The 20,960-nt window shown below is 35.4% G+C and overlaps 10 protein-coding genes across 10 annotated transcripts; 4 read left to right on the forward strand and 6 right to left on the reverse strand.

Moving 5' to 3' along the window:
* Positions 1-418: 418 nt before the first annotated feature.
* Positions 419-839, reverse strand: RO3G_14102 (uncharacterized protein; the record flags this gene model as incomplete). Its single annotated transcript, XM_067668686.1, has 2 exons — positions 419-652; positions 804-839. The coding sequence occupies 2 exons, from the start codon at positions 837-839 to the stop codon at positions 419-421; spliced, it is 270 nt and encodes an 89-aa protein (XP_067524787.1).
* A 3,861-nt stretch (positions 840-4,700) lies between these two features.
* RO3G_14103 (uncharacterized protein) lies at positions 4,701-7,853 on the forward strand (the record flags this gene model as incomplete). Its single annotated transcript, XM_067668687.1, has 6 exons — positions 4,701-4,750; positions 4,801-5,220; positions 5,272-5,425; positions 5,479-6,348; positions 6,395-7,373; positions 7,468-7,853. The coding sequence occupies 6 exons, from the start codon at positions 4,701-4,703 to the stop codon at positions 7,851-7,853; spliced, it is 2,859 nt and encodes a 952-aa protein (XP_067524788.1).
* Positions 7,854-8,214: 361 nt separating this feature from the next.
* RO3G_14104 (dimethyladenosine transferase) lies at positions 8,215-9,310 on the reverse strand (the record flags this gene model as incomplete). Its single annotated transcript, XM_067668688.1, has 4 exons — positions 8,215-8,364; positions 8,419-8,908; positions 8,973-9,121; positions 9,173-9,310. 4 exons carry the CDS (start codon positions 9,308-9,310, stop codon positions 8,215-8,217), a joined length of 927 nt encoding a protein of 308 aa, XP_067524789.1.
* Positions 9,311-11,711: 2,401 nt separating this feature from the next.
* Positions 11,712-12,417, reverse strand: RO3G_14105 (uncharacterized protein; the record flags this gene model as incomplete). Its single annotated transcript, XM_067668689.1, has 2 exons — positions 11,712-11,720; positions 11,959-12,417. 2 exons carry the CDS (start codon positions 12,415-12,417, stop codon positions 11,712-11,714), a joined length of 468 nt encoding a protein of 155 aa, XP_067524790.1.
* A 1,056-nt stretch (positions 12,418-13,473) lies between these two features.
* Positions 13,474-13,888, reverse strand: RO3G_14106 (uncharacterized protein; the record flags this gene model as incomplete). Its single annotated transcript, XM_067668690.1, has 2 exons — positions 13,474-13,558; positions 13,617-13,888. The coding sequence occupies 2 exons, from the start codon at positions 13,886-13,888 to the stop codon at positions 13,474-13,476; spliced, it is 357 nt and encodes a 118-aa protein (XP_067524791.1).
* Positions 13,889-14,609: 721 nt separating this feature from the next.
* Positions 14,610-15,199, forward strand: RO3G_14107 (uncharacterized protein; the record flags this gene model as incomplete). Its single annotated transcript, XM_067668691.1, has 2 exons — positions 14,610-14,802; positions 15,081-15,199. 2 exons carry the CDS (start codon positions 14,610-14,612, stop codon positions 15,197-15,199), a joined length of 312 nt encoding a protein of 103 aa, XP_067524792.1.
* A 1,221-nt stretch (positions 15,200-16,420) lies between these two features.
* On the forward strand, positions 16,421-16,723 carry RO3G_14108 (uncharacterized protein; the record flags this gene model as incomplete). The annotated part of the gene is made up of 2 exons (XM_067668692.1): positions 16,421-16,423; positions 16,496-16,723. 2 exons carry the CDS (start codon positions 16,421-16,423, stop codon positions 16,721-16,723), a joined length of 231 nt encoding a protein of 76 aa, XP_067524793.1.
* A 116-nt stretch (positions 16,724-16,839) lies between these two features.
* Positions 16,840-17,165, reverse strand: RO3G_14109 (uncharacterized protein; the record flags this gene model as incomplete). The annotated part of the gene is made up of 2 exons (XM_067668693.1): positions 16,840-16,857; positions 16,899-17,165. 2 exons carry the CDS (start codon positions 17,163-17,165, stop codon positions 16,840-16,842), a joined length of 285 nt encoding a protein of 94 aa, XP_067524794.1.
* Positions 17,166-18,169: 1,004 nt separating this feature from the next.
* Positions 18,170-18,845, reverse strand: RO3G_14110 (uncharacterized protein; the record flags this gene model as incomplete). Its single annotated transcript, XM_067668694.1, has 3 exons — positions 18,170-18,187; positions 18,276-18,385; positions 18,413-18,845. The coding sequence occupies 3 exons, from the start codon at positions 18,843-18,845 to the stop codon at positions 18,170-18,172; spliced, it is 561 nt and encodes a 186-aa protein (XP_067524795.1).
* A 331-nt stretch (positions 18,846-19,176) lies between these two features.
* Positions 19,177-20,742, forward strand: RO3G_14111 (uncharacterized protein; the record flags this gene model as incomplete). The annotated part of the gene is made up of 6 exons (XM_067668695.1): positions 19,177-19,321; positions 19,375-19,466; positions 19,547-19,791; positions 19,844-20,079; positions 20,137-20,570; positions 20,617-20,742. 6 exons carry the CDS (start codon positions 19,177-19,179, stop codon positions 20,740-20,742), a joined length of 1,278 nt encoding a protein of 425 aa, XP_067524796.1.
* Between the last annotated feature and the right edge of the window lie 218 nt (positions 20,743-20,960).

The raw sequence follows: 20,960 nt of genomic DNA on the forward strand, positions 1-20,960 counted from the left end.
TGAGAATTAAAATAGAGTACAATAGGACCAATCTTGTCAACAGCAACCTCAGCTATGTGGCATTAATGAACAAATGCACGGAAGGGAGCCATGTCATTGTCAATACCAGCCATGGTGACAGGTTGAGGGTCAAAACAAGAAAGTTTCACCATTAATGGCTTGATGTAACAGCTACTTGGTCACCAATAACCTAATTGAATAAAAAGCGGACACACTGGTCATGCCGGTTTTTGCCGGGTTTGTTCTTCCAATCGACAACAACAGCAAGTGACAGCGTTCTCATGTATTTTTTTGAGAAATACAATGCAAGAATACCTTGATTTGCTGGCTGTAACGATCTTTGCAAGGTCTTTGCCGAAAGTTTGGGTAAAATAACGTCCCGTAATAACCCTTTATAAGTATTTGTATGATCCATATGCTACCCAAAGTCACTTTTGCTTTCGGAAGAAGCCAAATAAGAGAGTTTTTCACGTTCCTTGAAGTCGGAAGCAAATAAAGCCAAATATTCGTAAATCTTTTTCGATGGACGATCAATGATGCCCAAATTTTGAGAAAGGAGCTGAAATGTAGTACGAACCTCGTCGTTGTCGCTTTCGGGAAGCACCACAGAAATGATGTCATTCTCATTGTGACTGTACCAGCCCAAGAAGACCTACACTTCCTTGTAGTTATTATAATCATGGACGCCAAAAGCATCATTCAATTCGTAGCTAAAGCAAATCCGGTGACATCAAATTCAAGATAAATACTTTACAATTGTAGTTATCAGATCTCAATATCTTACTTCTAGAGTCACAAATTACATAATTTGTCTCATGCAGGTCAGGACGCACAGTCATTTCAGTATGGAAAGCCTCCTTAAACATCAGTTGGCATGCAGTCTTGTGCTACTAAATTTGCTTAGCATTAACACCTTCTCCCCCATCTCTGTCGACAACCAAACGATATTGAGGCAAAAAAAAAAAAAAAAAAGTGTATGCTCGATGCTTTCAAGGATAGCCTAGGAAAATAAAAATTCAATTTCATTCAAATCTTTATCATGACATCTGCTATAGCAGCAGCCAAAGCGGTATATAATCACTCATGATGTTTGTTTTTCAAGAACTAAACTACACTGACTAGTGCAGTCAAGAGCGCTATGGTTGTTCTCCACGGCCCATGAACGTATGATGATGTGCTTGTAGCCGTACTGACTAATGGGCTCAAGTTAAGCTGACATAATTGAATGCTGAGTTGTACAAAGCTAATACTATCTGTATCCCTCAAAGAGCTTGGAAGTAATTCTTCATATATTCAGTTTGTGATTTTTTTTTGGGTTCTTTATCAAGGGGTCGATAATACTGCTACATTGCTTGCCTAATGATACAAAGAGTTTATGGGTGACAAGAAGGTATTCTTGCCTGGTATTGGGCTATAGCATCAAATTAGAGGTGAATGTGGGCCACAGGGTCACCAATGCGATATACATCACTTGTTACATGAGCAGTGAGTTGTGAATGGTCTACAAAATGAGCATCGAGGAAACTGATCATGGTCGTACTAGCTTTTTTGAGCCTCAGAAAGACAGCACTCCAGGTAGCATCATAATTCTCTTCAATGCCAAGTCGAACAAGGGCTCACTAGCGAGATTAATAAAACTTTCCTGTTCAGAAGACTTGGTAAGAGGAACTACGTGTGCTGTTTGAAAGTAAGTGAAGACTGCCGCTTTGCCGTTCACCAAATGAAGAGATTGATTGTAGACAAGAGGATCAAAGAGAATAAAGACAGCTATGACCGGACCAGAAAGCCATTGAAAGCATACAATGCAACATTTCCCTTCTGTATAATTACACATTGCATAGTTGGAAAAAATGCAGCTATAAAGTCTGGTACGATACAAGGATGGAAGGCAGAAAGAGACTAGAGGTCCACCTTGAAGCTAGAAACTTGAACAAGCAGAAGTGCCTCAGTAATAGAGGAACACAAACACACCAAAACAGTATCAGTACCAATATCAGTCTATTCAAAGGGCTGATGGTTGAGTTGACTGAGGATATTTTGCATAATAGGGTATGGGGTTTTTTAATGGTTCTTGGGAAACACCGAAAGTTGCTTGGAGTTGGACGATCTGAACGTAATTAGCTTGCTGAATTTTTTCAATTTATTTTTAGCTAAAGCCATATTGAATAAGTAAATAACAGACGTTTCGAGGGAATGGGAAATCAAATGAGCAGTAGTAGCCGCATTGTGTACTTTTTGTATGTTAGAGAAAGATGGCAAGACAGTACATATATCGTGAGTTGGTATGACCGTATTGATATTTACAAATGCGACTCAAACTCGATTAGAAATCGAGTGGAGGAATGAAATATAATTGTTTGACACTTAGCAGACAAAACTTGTTGTTTGGTAACCATAAGAAGCAATGATCAAGACGATGTCAAAATAGCCAAGGTTTTTTTTTTTTTTACTGTTAGTAAGAATGCCTTACATGGAACTGAGGGCAGCAAAGCAAGCCCCTATCTTAACCATCTTGACTAATTAATACGGATTATTGCGTAAGCATCTTTAGGAGTATGCTTCTAGTTCTTGACCTAGGAAATCGCAAGCAAGGTCAAGGTAAAGCAAGATCGAATAAAAAAGAGCAAAGGCAATATGGTCAGTGGCAAAGCTTGTACTTAATAGGTGGGCACATTGAATAGAAAAAAGTACTAAAGATAGTTTTTACTTGGAATTCAAATAAAAGTGACTGATCTTTGTTGGTCATAGCTATCTGATTTTCTGCTTATGAAATGGTACTTGGTTCATTGTGTAATTTGCTTGCTACTGTTATTTTAACATGAACTGATAAATATACTTTTTTTTCATTAAAAAAAGTGCAAGTGTAGGAGTAATACTGTTCTACAAAATTATGGTGGCTAGAGCAACAGAAGCAAGCATGTTATTTTGATTGGATAAGAAAAGGCAAAGAAAAACCACAAAGCTGTAGATTCTTCGACAAGCAGCACATGATAACTGAACCTACCCACTCATAAGAGATGTAAAAACTACAATATTGTCTTTCTAATACGTCTTTTGTCAGTGATATTCTTGTAAAGGGGTTCCTCGGATCTTGGGATTCAGTTGGATTGAAAAGAAGTAGGCTTCATCAGTAAAGTAAGTTATAATCATGCTTATTACACTTAATTAGCGATCACAAATATAAATTCTACTTTGAAATAACCTTTTGAAGGAAATTATTTTTGTTACTTTCATCATCTACTATACTTCAAAGCTCCCATAAAGGAGAATATTTAATACAAAGACACATAACATACAATATTTTTATATTTCAATAGATGTACTTGTTTTCTTTGACTCTAGCGTCTTTGAAAAGCAGACAGTGGTCTTTTCTTTGTGTTATATTTAGTTTCAGTAGCATAAATGAAAAACTGATACAAATATAACTTCTTCATAAAAGACACAATGCTTTTATTTTCTAGTCGAAGATTGATAAAAAAAATTATTTATACAGCCTACGAGTGAATTAAAGCTTCAAGAATAACTGTTCCCTTTATAAAAAGCAGTGAAAGATACAAGTTCCTGATTAGTTTCCTCATAATTAGAATCACTCTTGCTAGATCTCAATATGACGTACACCCCGCTTCAAAATTTAGTGTACTCCTTAATCTTGATCATTTCATCCCTATACTTCAACATATGGAAGCTTTGGATTTTAGGAGAAGGTCAGAAAAAAAAAACTCGTCTTCATATTTAATTTTTAATGCATTGATATTCCACCCACTGAGTAATAATTTAGTCGGAGTAACTGCGTATTAAAACTTTAATGTTTTAAAATGAATCAAACCAGGAGGCTTTCAAGAAGTCCAGCATATCAATTCAAAGTTGCCTTTTTTGGGAGTGTATATTTTCAGCGTTTTGTTTTGAAGCAAATAGCAGAGATATTCGAGTGACAACCAGAAATGGCGTTAGATTCCTTCCCAAATATATGAACAACTCAGTCATGTCATCCTTTTGATCAAGTATTCTACAAGACCCAATTAAACTTTAAGCTTATTCTTTTCTTACCACACAACTTTATGAGACATAAAAGCTATTGATAAAAGGTAATACTGCAAGTAATACAAGTTAACTTAATGTCAGCAACAAAACAACAAGTGAGAATAGCTTTTCAGTCCTAATTGTCAGTATGAAAATTGATATGAATTTGTTATAAAAAGTATTTGAACTATCCTTTTACGATCCAATACAATCAAGGAAAGAATGAATAACCTTTGCTCGTAATACTAAAGAAAATTGATTAATAGTTAAAAGAAGACTTTTATTGCATCTAGTTTATTATCAAGAAGATCACAGTATGATACTATTAAACATGAAAAAAAGTATAAATAAAATAACTACTTTTTTATAGACTCTTTTATCCTCATCAGAATTGAAACAATAGTTCTTTTTACTACTTTATCAATTGGCTTAGACAATCAAAAGAAATGCTGAGTGTTATGATAGCCCTTTCAATTTATTTTTAATATCTTATTATATTTTAATCGGCGATACAAAATATCATCCAATGAAGAGAGTCAAAAGCATAGTTTACCCAAAAAAAAACCTCCCAATGTGATCTTTAATGCAGTCCGTATTCTTTTTCATTTTTTTTTTTCTTTTCTCTCCTTTTATTTACTATTTTTTTTTTATATATTTTTTAACTGTGCATTATATATCAAATGGAATTACCAATTTATAATGGAGTTCGAGCAGAGCCAAGATTTCTTCGGTAAACATTTGTGTAGTTTATTTGTTTAAAAAGATATTAATACAAAATAGAGATCCTACTTCACTTGAATCTATTTCGAGTGGAATAAGTAAGATATCATCTTATGTTGCTTCCAATTTATCAAAGAGAAGACCAACTATGATACCTAATGTTACTATACCCACAACCTTATTTGAACAACAACAACAACAACAACAACAACAATTTTTGGAAGAAATAGTAACAGAAGAAGAGCAAGTAATAGACGAAGATCGAGATATGGACACGATTACATTTGCTTCTTTTGATAAATTAAACAAAAGTATATCATGTCTATTACTTGGATATCAAGATGGGTTTCAGCTGTGGGATATTACTAGTCCAGATAATGTACATGAAGTATGTTCAATAAGAGATAAAGAAACCTTTGGAACTGTATCTTGTATTCATTTATTAAATCAAACAAGTCAAGATACCTTTTTGGTGATTGTGTAAATAAAACATGATGAACTGATTGTATAAAGACTAATCTATTTAAAAAGTACTGAAAAGAACAAAAAGTCAAAGATAGTCATTTACTCTTTAAAGACATATTCAATTATAAAGCAAGTCACTGAACCCATGGATGAACATAGTCTTGAAGATGATACAGTCTTGGTCACATGTATAAAAAGTAACCACAAGATCATTGCTTTGGTATGTATTTTGTATATAGGCACACGTTAAATTTAACTCACTTTTAATAAAAGGGTTGCTTATCACGCCACAAGTCATCAATACACTTTTTATCTGCTATTGATTTTAAATCCGTAGCAAGCCCTCTGTTTGATGTTTATCATGACATCAACGTGGGCCCTGTCTTCACATTGGGTTCAAGGTTTATTGCTTATGCAACGAACGCAGCCGTATTAAATTCAGATCCGGTCATGACATCATTCAGTAATAAATTACAAGTAGAAAAGGATGTCAAGGGAGCAGCAAAAGATATAGCAAAAGAAGTAGTGAGTGGCATGAAATCTTTAGGTGAATTCAGTTATCATAGGCTATCAAATTATTTTGGAAATAATTATCCAATGTCAACTGCGGCAACTGCTGTGCCATCACCACTCGTACCATCTTCTATATCGCCTGTACCAATGAATGCTGATAAAGAAGTTATCAAGAAAATCGCACCTTCTGGAATGGTCATGATTAGAGATATACATAAATTACCTAGCTTACCTACCAGAAATCTATCCAATTCAACCATAGCCCATTTTAGACCACATACACATCCAATCTCTTGTCTTACCTTCAATCAATCTGGTACTTTGCTTTTGTCTGCATCAAAACAAGGTCACACATTTCATGTATTTTCCATACTCACAAACACTCGCTCCAGTGGAAATGTATCTCATCTCTATAGTCTCTCGAGAGGCTTTACAGATGCTCAAGTAGTAGATTGTCAATTCTCTAATGATTCCAATTGGTGTGCTATTAGTACTGCAAGAGGTACTACTCATGTTTACGCTATTAATCCTTATGGTGGTAAACCAGAGATATCAGGACATGTTCATAGCAAAGTAAACAATAATAGTCCAGTCTATCATCATTCTATCATTAGCAAGATGAAACCAAAGGTATGAATTAGACAAATAGAATAATCATCATATTTATTTTTTATAGGTTCCTTCATCTACATCATCGTCAACAACACCTACCACATTGGGTTCAGTAGCACGTATTAAACAAAGAAGAAGAATGCCAGAGATTCTGAATCAAGAAGAAATGTATATAAATAATAACTATGGACCTACTCCGCCTCGTCACCCTTCTTCTTTACCACCACCTATTCACCTCAATCGTTTACAAAAAGAGCCAAGGGCTAAATTAACAACCTCCTTTGTAAATGCAAGCAAATCTCCTTATTTTGTTAATAGCGATGTATACAAAACTGACAAGGATAACAATAATACAACGATATCTATTAAACAGCAAGCAACCAACATGCTGAAGCATATACCTTATTTACCTCAACAACAACAACAACCTCAATCTCAGTCTCAGCAACCAGCATCAGATACACTCATGTTTGGATTTGATGAAGAATATGATGATGTGACAAAGATGATGAATGATGAGATTGGATACCAAGACATTTATACATTTCACCCTAGTGGTATTCTTACCCTTCACCGTTGCTGGATCGCAAAGATTGTGGTGAAGAAGAGAGAAAATGGTAGAAATCTAGAGAAATTAGATTTATCTTTAAAAAAGGAAAGTATTGCAGAATGGAAAGTAGCAAGAAACTCGGATTGGGATACAGTACAGACCATGATAGATGATGAACCTTTGTCTGTTCAAGAAAAGAAGAAAAAGAGTAATAGAAAATTATTTTGGTTGTCCAATGCTGAAATAACGACATATCCACTGGATGAACCACCTATTTGGTCCCATCGGCAATTCCTCTTTCAAACTTTCAAGAGTGACTCTTTAAAGAAGTCGCTCAAGTCAGGAGTGATACCCACGACGGATACATTAGTCATGCCTAAAGAAATGCCAGAACCTGTTTCAAGTCGTATTGATCGTGTAAGAAAGACGACGACGAGAATTACGAATGGTGCCGTAGAAGAGAATATGGATGATGCTTTGGCTGAACTTGAAGGTAAAAGATATAGAATATATATCACGTATCCTTTTCTCATCAATCGGTACAGACAATCTATCAAAAGCAATGCAAACCTCTTTTTCTCCTACAGAATCAATCAGCAACAGTCCTGCAACGACCGCAAAATGGTTATCCACCAGTGCCAACGCAATCCCTGGTGCCTCTTCATCCAAGTCATCCACAGACAAGAATTCGTCCGTGTCCTTTGAAAACGCCTATCTGATCAACATGGGGAGTGGACCAAGCCCAGAACCTTCGATGCATGGTTCAACCCCTATGCAGCACAGCTCCCTTATACAGCTTGACGATGATATACGTCAGTCACTGGAAGAAGATACCATTCGATTTGAAAGCGATACACAATTGCAAAATGATCTCTATTCACCTGATGGTGATAATGAGGTAGCCTATCCTTATGAATCCATCTTTGAAGGCTTTCATATGCAGCAAGACTCGGATAGCTTTCATTGGCACTAAGAAAGAGGTGGAGTTTTTTTTTTTTTTTTTTTCTCTCTTCTTCCCTTTGATTTTTTTTTTTTCTTAAAGAAAAATACATTCTTTTTCTTTATCGAATGGATCGTATTATAAATGTGTGCAATAAACATTTTTTTGATGTGAAAATAACAATTTATTGCATAGATTTATAGGATAAAACGATCTTGTTTTTTTTTTCAATCATCATTTACAAATCAGTAAGAACATTTTCAAAAGTATACTTACTGATGACTCTAGGCTGCCATATAAATTGGTAAGAAAAAAGAATGAAATTTATTTACAAAAAAAAACACATTTTCATAAATAAAGTCTTGTATGATACAAAGTCTATGTTGATGTAAATTTATGAAAAATGAATATTAGCATTATTAAAAGCAAGTAATAGATTAAGGAAATCATCCAAATCACATTTAGCTGCACGCTTGTCTGCCATGCCTGTTGATTCAAGTATTTGCATTACTTTTGTCTTTATATCAAAATCAGCTTCTACCATCTGTCATTATGTATCATTTAGTACACAGCAAAATAATCATTTCTTTCAACTTACCAAACCATGTGCTGAACAGTAGGTCTTGTAATTTTCTTCAAGCATATTCAACACGGTTGTTTGCTTGAAATTGGCAGAGAAAATCTTGTGTTTTCTTGTAAACAAAATACGCAACAAACCATCAAATTCCTTAAAGTTCACTGGTGGAGGTGGGTTCTTGGGTTCCAATCTAACAACAGAGGATTCTACCTTGGGTGGTGGTCTAAAGTTGTTTTTACCAACCTTCATGACATGATCCACTTTAGCCAACAATTGCACATTGACCGAAAGACGACAATAGAGCTCGTCTCCTGGTTTAGCCACCAAACGAAGAGCAAATTCTCTTTGAAACATAAGAATGGCTACTCGAAACAGAGGTCGATGCTCTAATAACTTGAAGACGAGTACAGATGAAATTTGATAAGGGGTATTACTGATACAGACATCAAAGAAAGGTAAATCAGTCTTCATAAAGTCACCAAGTAAAATGTTCAATTTCTTTTGATCGGGTCTATCATCCACATGGTTAATTTTCGCTCTCTTTCTCTCTCTCTCTTGATTTCTTATCTACTTACGTTCCGTTCACACGTTTTTGTAATTCGGCAGCAAGTCGAGGATCCATTTCAACCGCATATACTTTTTTACAAGCTTGAAGAATTCTTACCGTCAAGTTACCAGTACCTGGACCGATTTCTAATACAGTGTCTGAATTCACAAGATTAGCCTAGATTAGAGCAATTTAATAAACTATAGACATTTGTTTTATTTTTATTACCTTATCCACAATGCCCTGAGCAACAAGAGGATTTTTCAAAATGTGTTGACCGAGATCCTTGTTGAAGATTGGACCAAAGGCTCTCATTTCGTCAACAGCTTCTGTCTTTTTGGCTGCTTTTGTTGTTAACTTTGGCATTTTTTTTTGATCGTCTGTGATATCAACTATTTAAAAAAAAAAAAGAAACGATGGAGAAGTGGCAAAAAAGGTTATAGGGTATAAGCCGTCACATATTAAAGTGGAGATTTAAGCACACTTTTGATCCGACTGCGCAGCATTCCCTTATATTAGCCCCAAAAATGACGAAAGCAAAAACTAAAATTAAGTCATATTAGCCCTCCTCCCCCCCCCAAAAAATCAATTAGCACGGTAGTGAGGAAATCATCGGTCTTGACGGTACCTCTACTTTGTTTATATCCAACTGTGCTGCGTGATATTCTGATTGATGGTACCTTTAACCAAAAGGAAACTCCTCTAGCAACATCCCATCAAACCTGTGCCACTACAATATCACTATATCTGTTGCTCGCAATGCCAAACTCTCTTACAATAGCAAGCTCAATTACTAACTCAAATACCAACAACATACGACTATATTATCAAGTACTAACAAAGCTCAAGCTATTCTCACCCGCTATTCAGATTAATAATACCAAACCGTCTTATTCATGCAGTATCAACTTTATATAAGTAGGGCTCAATATTCCCTTCTCATGGTTATGCTTCTCTAGCAATCATTCTATTTATCTCACTGTCTTTTATATTGCTATATCTATACTATCACAATAAACTCCTGAATATTGGCAAATTTAAATACACTACAATTTAGTCAAGTATGATTACTATTTCGTTCCTGTCTATCCTAGTTAAGGACAGCATTGAATGGTCATTTTTCTCTCACGTTTCTTTTATGTAGTGAGCCTCTATTTTGAGTATTAAAAATATCTATACATGCTCACATTTACGACTATATGATAGATCTAATTAACCTAATGATAACGACTTTGTCTGAGTCTTGCTATTAAAAAATGAGCTCATTTACCATGAAACGGAGCCAAGAATTCATTCATTTATTGTACGCTTTTGAATGATATATTGCAGCTCCTTATTCCAACTATATTTATGATGTTTACAACTACTAAAGAAAGGTTGCTAGAGGCGTTGGAGGAGACAAACCTTATAATATTAAATGCTATTTTATTATACCGTTTTCGTCCATAGTGTGGTATTTGCGCGCACTTCTTACCAGCAGTAAATCGAATTAGATTACACCTGAAATACAAATGCCTGCTACGAAATATCAGATTACCTGTCAAGAAAAACTCATAAAATATTCGACGTAACTCAAAGCAATATTATTAATTAATTAAGCTCCCTCGATTTTTAATAAATGATTACTAGAAGACTCATTTCATCCCAAGTCCCTTTAAAATCTACATTATACAACACTCTTAACAACTCTTAAAATTCAATCAGTCAAATTATTACACATATTTATAAAGTTAATTATTGGATAATATATATTTTACATAATGAGTGCATGTTTAATAATTGGTCATGGTTGCATAAAGTACTAGATCATGTTGTTTGCATAATTAAAGAAGTGGCATTGGGGTTTAAGTCATAGAGTTATTCTGATTTAGCATAGTACGTTCCCTTCTTCCAACCAACGAAGACTTTGCTTTTTCTCTCCTTAAGTTAAGCTTTCAATAAGATCCTTCTTAGCAACTCACAAAGCTGTTGTTATTCAATTTCAAGATTTGGCGAGCGTCTTAATAGAAAGCCTTTTTTAAAAATTGATATACACTGTGTCAAGGAAAACTGTGCAAATTATAAAAGTATACGGATAATTCTGGAAAATAGTGTAGCTTATACGAGCACGGCCAATAACGAGACTGACGATAGGCAATGCAACTGATTGTGATTCATCTCTTTTCCTATATTATTTACTGATTTCCCATCACATATTGCTGCCTTAAAAGTAATATATCACTATGATAAATAGTATAAATGGTTAATGTAAGCAATAAATTCAAAAATGGAAAAGTCAAGTGTTTTGATAGTTGATCAATCCCAGTTTATGAGATCCTTTTTCAATCCTAAATTGAATGATTGAAGACATTTTATTCTAAGAAAAATAAATGATTTAATCCTTTTGCCCCATTGAATAATGACATGGTTCTTTGTTCAAAACTTGTTAATTGTCTTTACTTTCATATTGTCATTGACTCGATAAGAAGGTGATACAAAGAGAGAGAAGGAAATACTAAACTTCCGTTTTTGAAATCATGTTTCTTGTGCAACTGCAATATTTTGATATCAACTTTACATAAATGATACTGAACACTATCAAATGCAAAAAGAACGCCTCACATCTCCCTATCTCTTTCTATCCTTTCTCTTTGTCAATAGACTTTGTTGTTTAATAAACATTACATGAGCTTTTTTAATATAATCTCTAAAAAGAAAATGAAGACGGTTGTTGTCTCTGTTTTTATTTTATTTCCCAATAGAAAGGGTTATTTATTTTCGTTACATATCACAGCTTCTATGTAAGTATTTCTGTATAGAACAAAAAAAGGATTGTAAACTTATAAACATTAGGCCACTGATGTGAGGTGTATGCATGCAAATGTTCAAAATAAAGAGAGACTAGATTTATAGAGTACCTTGAAATATGAAGAGTAAAATAAGAGGCTTGTATAGTTTATATCTCACAGACTTTTTTTTTATGTATAAAAACGGACGGCAAGGAGTGGACTAAAGCCTTTAGGATGAAGACTTACAGCCGAAAGCTGATTCATAAATGCAAGCACCTTATTTGTATTAACATTGAGAAGTTTAAACGTATCGAGATATCCACCAAGTCTAAAAGGAGTTCCAAGGTAAGAGAAAGAGGGATGTGATCGAAGCGCATCCCCGTAAAGAGTATATGTCAAAGGTTGGTCAGAAGGATCGAGCATTACGCATTTACTTGGGTTCCATCGGCAGCCAAGGCTATGACTATGATCTTCACACAGCTTTAATAGGTTCACCACTTGATGTTGATCAGCGATGAGGACTACATCATCGGCATACAAAAGATAGGTCATAAAAGGAACAAGTTGAGTTGGAGATAGGTTTTTTTCTAAAAGTTGTGGACGCAGTAGTTTGGGAAAATCATTGATATATAGAGTATAGAAATGATGAAAGAATGGAACCTCGAAGAACACCAGTAACTGGTGAAAACCTAATCGAGGTGGCATTAATTAGTAAGACTTTTATTTGAACCTCATCGAACAAGTTTCGTAGTAAGCATATGAGTGGCGGAGGCGATTTGGTTTCTAGGCTCTTCCATATGTAGTGGCAATCAGTTGTATCGTATGTAGATTTGTTATTCGAAAAGGTAAAGACTAGGGTGATATGGTGGTGGCGGCGAAGGATTGCGCATATCTCGACTAGACATAGGGTTTGATCCAGTAAGCCTCTGGCCTCACGAAAACCACCCTGAGCTAGATCCAAGGTAGGACTACCTCACCTTGAATCCTTAGACAAGTAAACTCTAAAAAAGATCCAATTACAGTTCCAACAAGACAATCTCTGTCAAAATCGCTCCTCCCGTAACTCTATACTCCTTCCCCTATGTCGTCCGATTATTTCTTTAGATCCCATCATATGGCTACCAATTCGCTGTGTACGTTGGCGTCTTGAATGGATTCCTGGTGGTACATCCAGACCATGCCCTTTCCATCCTTCACAGACACTTGCGAAGTCCCATTCTATTCATCGTCTCAATATGCACCATCGACTACAATTACCTAAAACAATAGTCGATCCATTGTTCTTCCTTCTGAACAAATAATCTCACCGAATACTACATTCTTTTCAAGCAGCCCTTCCTTGGTTTCTTAGATGGCCTACTATCTGTACTATTCTTCATGAGCTCGACTACCTATGCCTTGACAAGGTTCTGCCTTCACCGCCACCCTATGTTGGGCAAAGATTCCTCGAATGGCTTCCCAATACTTCCCACTAGTATTACGTAGACGTGTTTCCTTTTCTCTCTCCTTTTCCTTTTGATCTGATCTGGGCGAAAACGATGAAAACAAAGTCATCAGGCGTCCATTTGGGGCTTAATTTTATTTGTGAATAAAGTAAATGTTTAAACGTATGTAATCGTACTTTTTTTTTTTTTTTTTTTTTTTTTTCTTTTTTTTTTTGTCAAATGCTTGTCTGGAATTATTCATTTGTATTTTACCTTAATCATCCAATAAAAATTGGTTATTTTTGGCAACATCTCTTGCCTATCTTCAAACTTAGGCTCAATGCCCAGAGAGCCTTCCAACCAAAGTTGGTATATTGGGCCATCCTTGACATATTTTAGGCTCCATAGGTAAATGGCTGTACCTTTTAAAATAAAATAAAAACATTGTTAGACTAATGCATTATATGTGTAAATGTATACATAATACCCGCAGCATGTACAAATAAAATTTTGACCTTTCCAAATGTTTCAAGGGGCCCAAAGCAAAAGATATCTGCAATCGTCTTAATCATTGCTAATGTGCCAAAAGAGCCCCTTATGATGATCAAAACTTTTTTGGCATTATTGGTACAGCCAAAAAAAGACGAAGTCTCCAAAAGAAGGACTTCAACTTCCTTCACTCCATACAACTTGATGATACCATCCGCATAGTAAAGGGTAGCTTCATCGGTATCATCAAGTTGCTTCTTCATTGCAATCAAGGGAGTTTCCCCAACTTCAAACTCTGCCTTGCAGTTTTCTACGCATGATGAATGTCCTTGATGTATCAATTGCCCTATTTGCAGATGTATACTTTTACTAACAACAATTTATAAAATGTCGTCAACTTCATCTATCCGTATTTCTCAATACCTGTTTGTTCAAAAAAAAAAACACTCCTAAATATGCTATGAGCATTTGGCCAATATCCATATTGCAGACGAAATGGGATTTGATGCTTAGTTTATCAATTTTGCTATTCATCATGTCAGTCAGATCAAACGTCAGACTCATGCTAATAAGAGGCATACTATACCGTTTTCCATATCCCAAAGAGGCATTGAAAACTTGTTTGTTAACAAAGGAGACGCTTTACTTCTTATGTAAGCACGCTAAAACAAAAACGGTAAAGAAAGGAGCAATCAGCGTATCAATACCATAAGTCTTACCTTCAAGTGAAGCATCAGAATCAAATGAAGAAACTAAAAAAAAGGAGAGAAACAAAGAAGCCTTCCATTAAGTCTTTTAAGTTGTTAAAAACTGTGACCGCTACGATATTTGGTTGGCATTCCCTTAAATTGGCCCCTCAAATGACGACAGCAAAAAAAAATAAAAAAAGTCGCATATGCCCAGAATATTTTACTTCGCAATTTATTTGAAATACTTCTTCGCGTTTTTTAATTTTAGAACAAGTAATACTCATTTCCTTTAGCCATGTCAACTTCAGCAACTAGATTTTACTCTTCTAATGTTACAGATTTTGAAAAGATGGAAGTCAGCAAAGATAATTGGGAGGAGGAACTTAAGAAACTGGAGGATTCTACTTGTGTTCACTGGATAAACAAAGGGTTCAGAGTTAAGGAAACTGAGAGCTCTTCATTGGGCCGTCATAAGACGATTTTGTGGAGTAAAAAGTATGTGTGTCATCGTGGACCTGACACTTAGAGCAAACCCAACGGTCCCTATTAAAGTATTAAATTTAATCGGTCGGAGTTAAATGTTTAATACCTTTTGTGAGGATGTCACTTTATGGTCCCTATTAACCTGGACCCTATTAAAATTTCTATACTATATTTTTCAAAATTGACATGAGCTCTGACGATGTTTACGCAGCTATAGCAGAACAATTCAGCAAATTTAAACAGTTTCAAAACATAGCAAATTAGTATCTTCTTGCTTTGAAAGGCTTTAATCTTGAATATGATGAAGAAACCCACTATGTCAGGTCACTTTCTAGTCATAAAGTTGTCAACCGAGATCGCATTGGTGATCATCTTCGTCTCACTGCAGATGGCTTCTTGTAATCATCAACCTACGACAAAAAACTTTTTGCTGTCACTTCAGAATGCGCCGAAGCGTGTTTATCAGTATTATTAAAGTCACTTAACTTAAGGATTACCGCTTTCTTCAGTATAAGCACAAGACTATTAGCAAAGCTAGGTTTTTACCTTACCAGAAAATGGCAGCTGCCACCCATCAGATAGCTTATGAATACGGATATCACTCTGTGCACTTCAAAATCCATGATTACTCTGCCGACTGCGTAGATGAATATTTTCGTATGTCAGAAAATTCAGCGATGTAGTTGAAGTTGTTTTGCAGTGTTTATCATAATAAAATTCAGCTTTATTTAATCTAAAAACGTAATCATCCATCAGCTTATTGCATTCTTAATGTATAGAGAAGTCAACTGAATGCATTCTGAGATGATATATGAGCGAGAAAGTTGAAGATCCATTATTAAGATGATTTACATATAGCATTACACCAAAGATAGTAATGTAACGCAATGCAGCAAACTTTGACAACCTTTGGCTTTTCTCTCTCTAACTTGTTCAAATCCAGAAAAATATAAACAAATACGTGTGCATAATAAATATCACTCAAAGTAAATTTCTTTGCTTTTCTTTTATTTTACTTAACATCAAGAACAAGAATCCCCTTGAAGCATATGCACTTCATTGTAATCTCTTTTATTTTATCTTTTCATTTTACTTACTCAAAACAGTTTGATCTACTTAACAAGATCTGGTGGTCACTTATCACAAGCGAACTTATATTCAATCTATTACTATTTTGGAAACCAAGCACTGTTCAAAACCTTGGTCTCCAGTCAAAAGCCCTTTACAACAAGCCTATTTTATACTATAAAAACATTACAAACTCCAATCTCACAATAGGTCTGATAATTCCTATTAACTTTAATACCTTTGGGTGAAATTTTAAGACTTATTAACTTTAATAGGGCCGCTAATAGGGTACGTTGGGTGACAACTTTTTGATTTCGGGGTATTAAAGTTAATTTAATAGGGACTGTTGGGTTTGCTCTTATGTAAACCTCAAAATGTAGCCGGGTAGGTACAACATTCTACAAATTATACCTATTCATTCATTTTTTTATAGTTTTTGTCTAGTTCACTTTAAAAAACCAACAGAAGCTGCCGATTTTTTCAAAACATATTCATGTAGACGAAATTCGCTTTGCAGAAATTTACAAGGAATATATATTAATGAAGCTATTTACAATGGTATCAAAGCTAAATACGTAAGTTTGAAGTTCATTGACCGAAGAGTCATTATTAACAAAAACTTTGTTATAGGATCTTTCCGCCACCCAGACAAGGCTGACACCACCAAGCACTTGGTGCTGCTGCTCACCAACCATCATCACCACCACCACCAGTAACACCACCCACAACAGTGATGATAAGAGAGATGTTAAAAGAATCCTACAACAATTAAAAGATGAAGCAGAGATTGAAAAGGCTTCCTTCGATTTAAAATATAAGAAAATCAAGCATTTGGAAGAATATTTGTCCCTCGAATAATTTTACCATGAATATTATACAGTACATCATACCATATTATGCATTCCTTTAAATTGGCCCCTCAAATGACGACAGCAAAAAAAATAAATATTTTACTTCGCAATTTATTTAATTATTTAGGCTTCTTTGAGTCCCTATTCTTCTAGAATTATCAGCAGTCAATCATCTGTCTTACTTCTTTAAATTTTTTTATAGACATTGTCAAGAACGTCATGGTCACTGATTGCATTAATGCTTCTTTTGAGATGTCGAAAGAATTTAACTCTAGTCGAATATTTCTCTTCAAAATAGAATGTTCAACATCTTGAGAAGAAACACTACCAGAAATATTATTATTGACACTAGTATCAGCAAGAACTAGAATGGGTGCTTGGGAGAGTAAGGTTTCCATTCTTGAGAGAACCTCAACCTCAACATTGATGTGTCTTTTCAATAAATACATATGCTTGCATACGGCCGAGTTAAATTTAAAATAAGAACAAGAGCAAGAGGCAATTTTTCCATCTTCATTGATTTTGATGACATATAGAATGTTTTCTTGATTAAATGATTCGACGGTGTACTGGGTATCGTCATCCTTCGAGATCATTTCTATCCTTCTATCTTTTGGAATACTGTCAGCTACCATCTCTCTGTCTTCTCCTTCTCAATTCAGGCCCCATTCTTCCTATTTCAGAGCAAATTCTTTCAACATCAAGCTTTAAATCGCTTTCAACATCATTTGCCAGAATGAAGACAAGACGATCTAATCTTCTATTCTTGATTCTTTTCAAATAAACTGATTTTAGTTGATTATGCCAGTTTTCGATGTAATTATTGGTGTGCATGTTTCGATGCTCTTCAATTACATATGCTGCAGACCACTTTTTGTAGCCTTCTAAAGCAAGCCATCGATTCTCCAAGTACTCGACAAAATTTGGTTGAACTGAAGTCCACTTTTTCTCTAAACTGACATATTTTTTCAATCACGTTTTCGCGAAGAGTTTCATACATGATTGATTGTAATTCACTCATGATATTGCCTCTGATTACTTTCATATTGTTGTACTGGCCAGGTTGATTTTTGACCTTTGTTGCCAAGTTTCTACTCCAACATTGCGCAACGTGAAAAAAAGCACAATTGTATACGGCAATTTTCTCCAAAGGTAACTCTGATTGCATCTGCTTCAGGAATACTACAATCGACTGTAATTTGTTCAGGCTGCATAGAGCAGTTGTCTCTGAAAAATTTGAGCCATTCCAATACATGTGTTACTGATTGGTCATTGGTGAGTAAATAACCTACAGGTACTCCTTTTCCAGTATCAGGATGCCTGACAACTAAACTGTACAAGACTTCATTACTTCTTTATGATATTCCAAAGGTTGAGTCCAAAGAAAAGCACTTTGAAACTTTCATTATATCCATTTGCCATGAAGAAATGAATCCATAGAAGAAAATATTATCTAACGAGTGATCAATAACTTTATAACCACAGTTGATAAGTTTTCTCTTCCATAATTGAAATGATTCAAACTCATTGTTGCCAAACTGAAACATATCCTTTGCTACCGTCAGCCAAACATTATAAACATCGTCATAATGAAACATCTTGTCCCGCTGTTGTCCATCGCCCTCCATTTCTTGAAGAAGACATGATCTTACTTCTCTTCTTGAAAATCCTTTACATAAAAAATTTTTGATCTTACCTCGCAAAGTATCCGAAATTGACATATGTTGTAAATCAGAGTGGGACCCAGGAGTATGATTGTGGTCATTTTTTCGTGCAAACTCAACAATACTTGGATCAGAGATGCGACATGTCACCATAATGATGGCGTTACAGCCGATTTTCTTAGAATTTTTTTGTACTGGTCGACCGCTGTCGTCGTTCGTTCGGGCCATAGATACATAAGTGTCAGGTCCACGATGACACACATACTTTTTACTCCACAAAATCGTCTTATGACGGCCCAATGAAGAGCTCTCAGTTTCCTTAACTCTGAACCCTTTGTTTATCCAGTGAACACAAGTAGAATCCTCCAGTTTCTTAAGTTCCTCCTCCCAATTATCTTTGCTGACTTCCATCTTTTCAAAATCTGTAACATTAGAAGAGTAAAATCTAGTTGCTGAAGTTGACATGGCTAAAGGAAATGAGTATTACTTGTTCTAAAATTAAAAAACGCGAAGAAGTATTTCAAATAAATTGCGAAGTAAAATATTCTGGGCATATGCGACTTTTTTTATTTTTTTTTGCTGTCGTCATTTGAGGGGCCAATTTAAGGGAATGCATTTGGTTGTTTAAAGAGATTCAAAGAAGTAGTAAACCTGAAGAGCATAGCATTATGTGTCCGGTTCGAAGTTCCAGCTGAGATTAGAAGCAGAAACATGACGTCGAAAATTTCTTTTGGAGTGTTTTTTGTACAGCGCTTGTAGAATTCCCCATTCGTTTCTTTCGCGTCAATAAAAAAAAATGGATCCGGATCAGCAGCAGCAACAGCAACAACAACAGCAAAAAAATCCAGAATCACAATTAACACAGCAGCCACTACTTATTCCTCCACAAGGGTCAGCGCAACCTAATGTCCCAGTACAAACAAGACTCCAACCAACAGGAGGTATTTTCTAAAACAAGTTAAAAGTTAAATGCATTTAAATTTGTTTGAATCAGGTTCATCATCCATGACTTTGCTCGATAATCTTACTTCACAGCTTATACCTGAACGAAAAGAAAGATTTATTGATCTGTTTAAACAATTACAGGTTAATACAAAAAAAATAAAAAAGAGAAGAGAGATTGAGGGACATGATCATAATAAGCTTCTAACATTTAATTTATATAGAGTAATTCTGTTTCTGCAAATCAATTTTTGGCTCAAGCAAGATTATTACTAGATCAACAACAGTACCAGCAATTAGAAAACTTAAAAAACAAACCTGCTCAACTGCCACCACAACCTATGGGAGCAAGACCTGTGACAATCCAGCCTCAGACATCACCACATCAAACAATAGATTATAATTCTCTCAAACGAACAATGAGTGGAACACAGCTACGTATGGATGATGCACAGCAACGAGCAATGCTGTAAATGCACATAAAAAGAGATAAACAAATCCAATGTAACTAATTTTTTTAGCAGTAATCATAATCATCCACAAATGAAAAGAACAGATATACCCTTACAACAATCACCAACACCACCCATGTATAGAGCAAGTACAGCACCAGCGTCTTCCACAGATCAACAGCACGCCGCATTGCAACCTAACGATACAGAACCTACTATAAAGACAGAGGTAGATGGTGGGCAATTTTCATTTATTCAAGATTTTATGAATCAAGATATTTTAAAAAATACTATTACAAAAATAAGTAAGTCTCTTCATCTGCTATTTTCTGTTTTATAAGGCGTATTGAAATACAATTTAGGTAATTCTTTAAATACGAGCAAGGTGGATCCTGAAGTTGTTTCAATGATTGCTTTAGCCACTCAAGAGCGTATACAAAAATTAATAAGGGAGATGATGGATGCATCTAAATATCGAATGGACTCTCAAACATTTACACAACCATTACCAGATGAAACAGGACGCTACCCATATAAAATTGCAGATATACTAGATGTTAAGAAACAACTTTTAGCTGTTGAAAGAGTAGAACGTGAAGAGGAAAGAAGACGAAGAGAATATATTTCTGAAAAAGAAAGAAGGGCTCATATGGGCGATGATGACAAAGAAGGGGGTGATGAGGATAAGCCCAAAAAGAAAAAGAAGAAGGATCAAAGTGGTGTAGGAGCGAGATACATGAGTGATGATGTTCGCAACAAGAGTACAAATGAAACAGCCCTAATGATTGCAGGTGGCGTTAAAAAGAGCTGGATGTTGACAGGTTTATCGGGATCATCCAAAGATATGTCTCCATTCACACCCGCAAAGCCTCCTGCCCCACCTTCACCCAACGTACCAAGCTCTTCCAGTGCAGCAGCTACGCCGACCAATGCCACATCACCCACAAATGCACAAAGTCCTATCCTAATTCAGAACTCAACATCTAATCCTTTATCTCCCTCTCAGGATGGAGACGATCAACCAAGAGGTCGAGGTCGACCAAAGCGACGAAAGTCTGGATCTGGGCCAGATATTGGGCCAAACAAGAAATCAAAAGGATTCAATCGAGACGGACTCTTTTTACCACCTTCTACCATTGGCCGTCCTCATCATCGTTTCTTTGGAGAACAAGGGGCGAGAAAGGTG

This window comes from Rhizopus delemar, genomic scaffold (genome assembly GCF_000149305.1).
Source record: "Rhizopus delemar RA 99-880 supercont3.13 genomic scaffold, whole genome shotgun sequence".
NCBI classification, from domain to species: domain Eukaryota; kingdom Fungi; phylum Mucoromycota; class Mucoromycetes; order Mucorales; family Rhizopodaceae; genus Rhizopus; species Rhizopus delemar.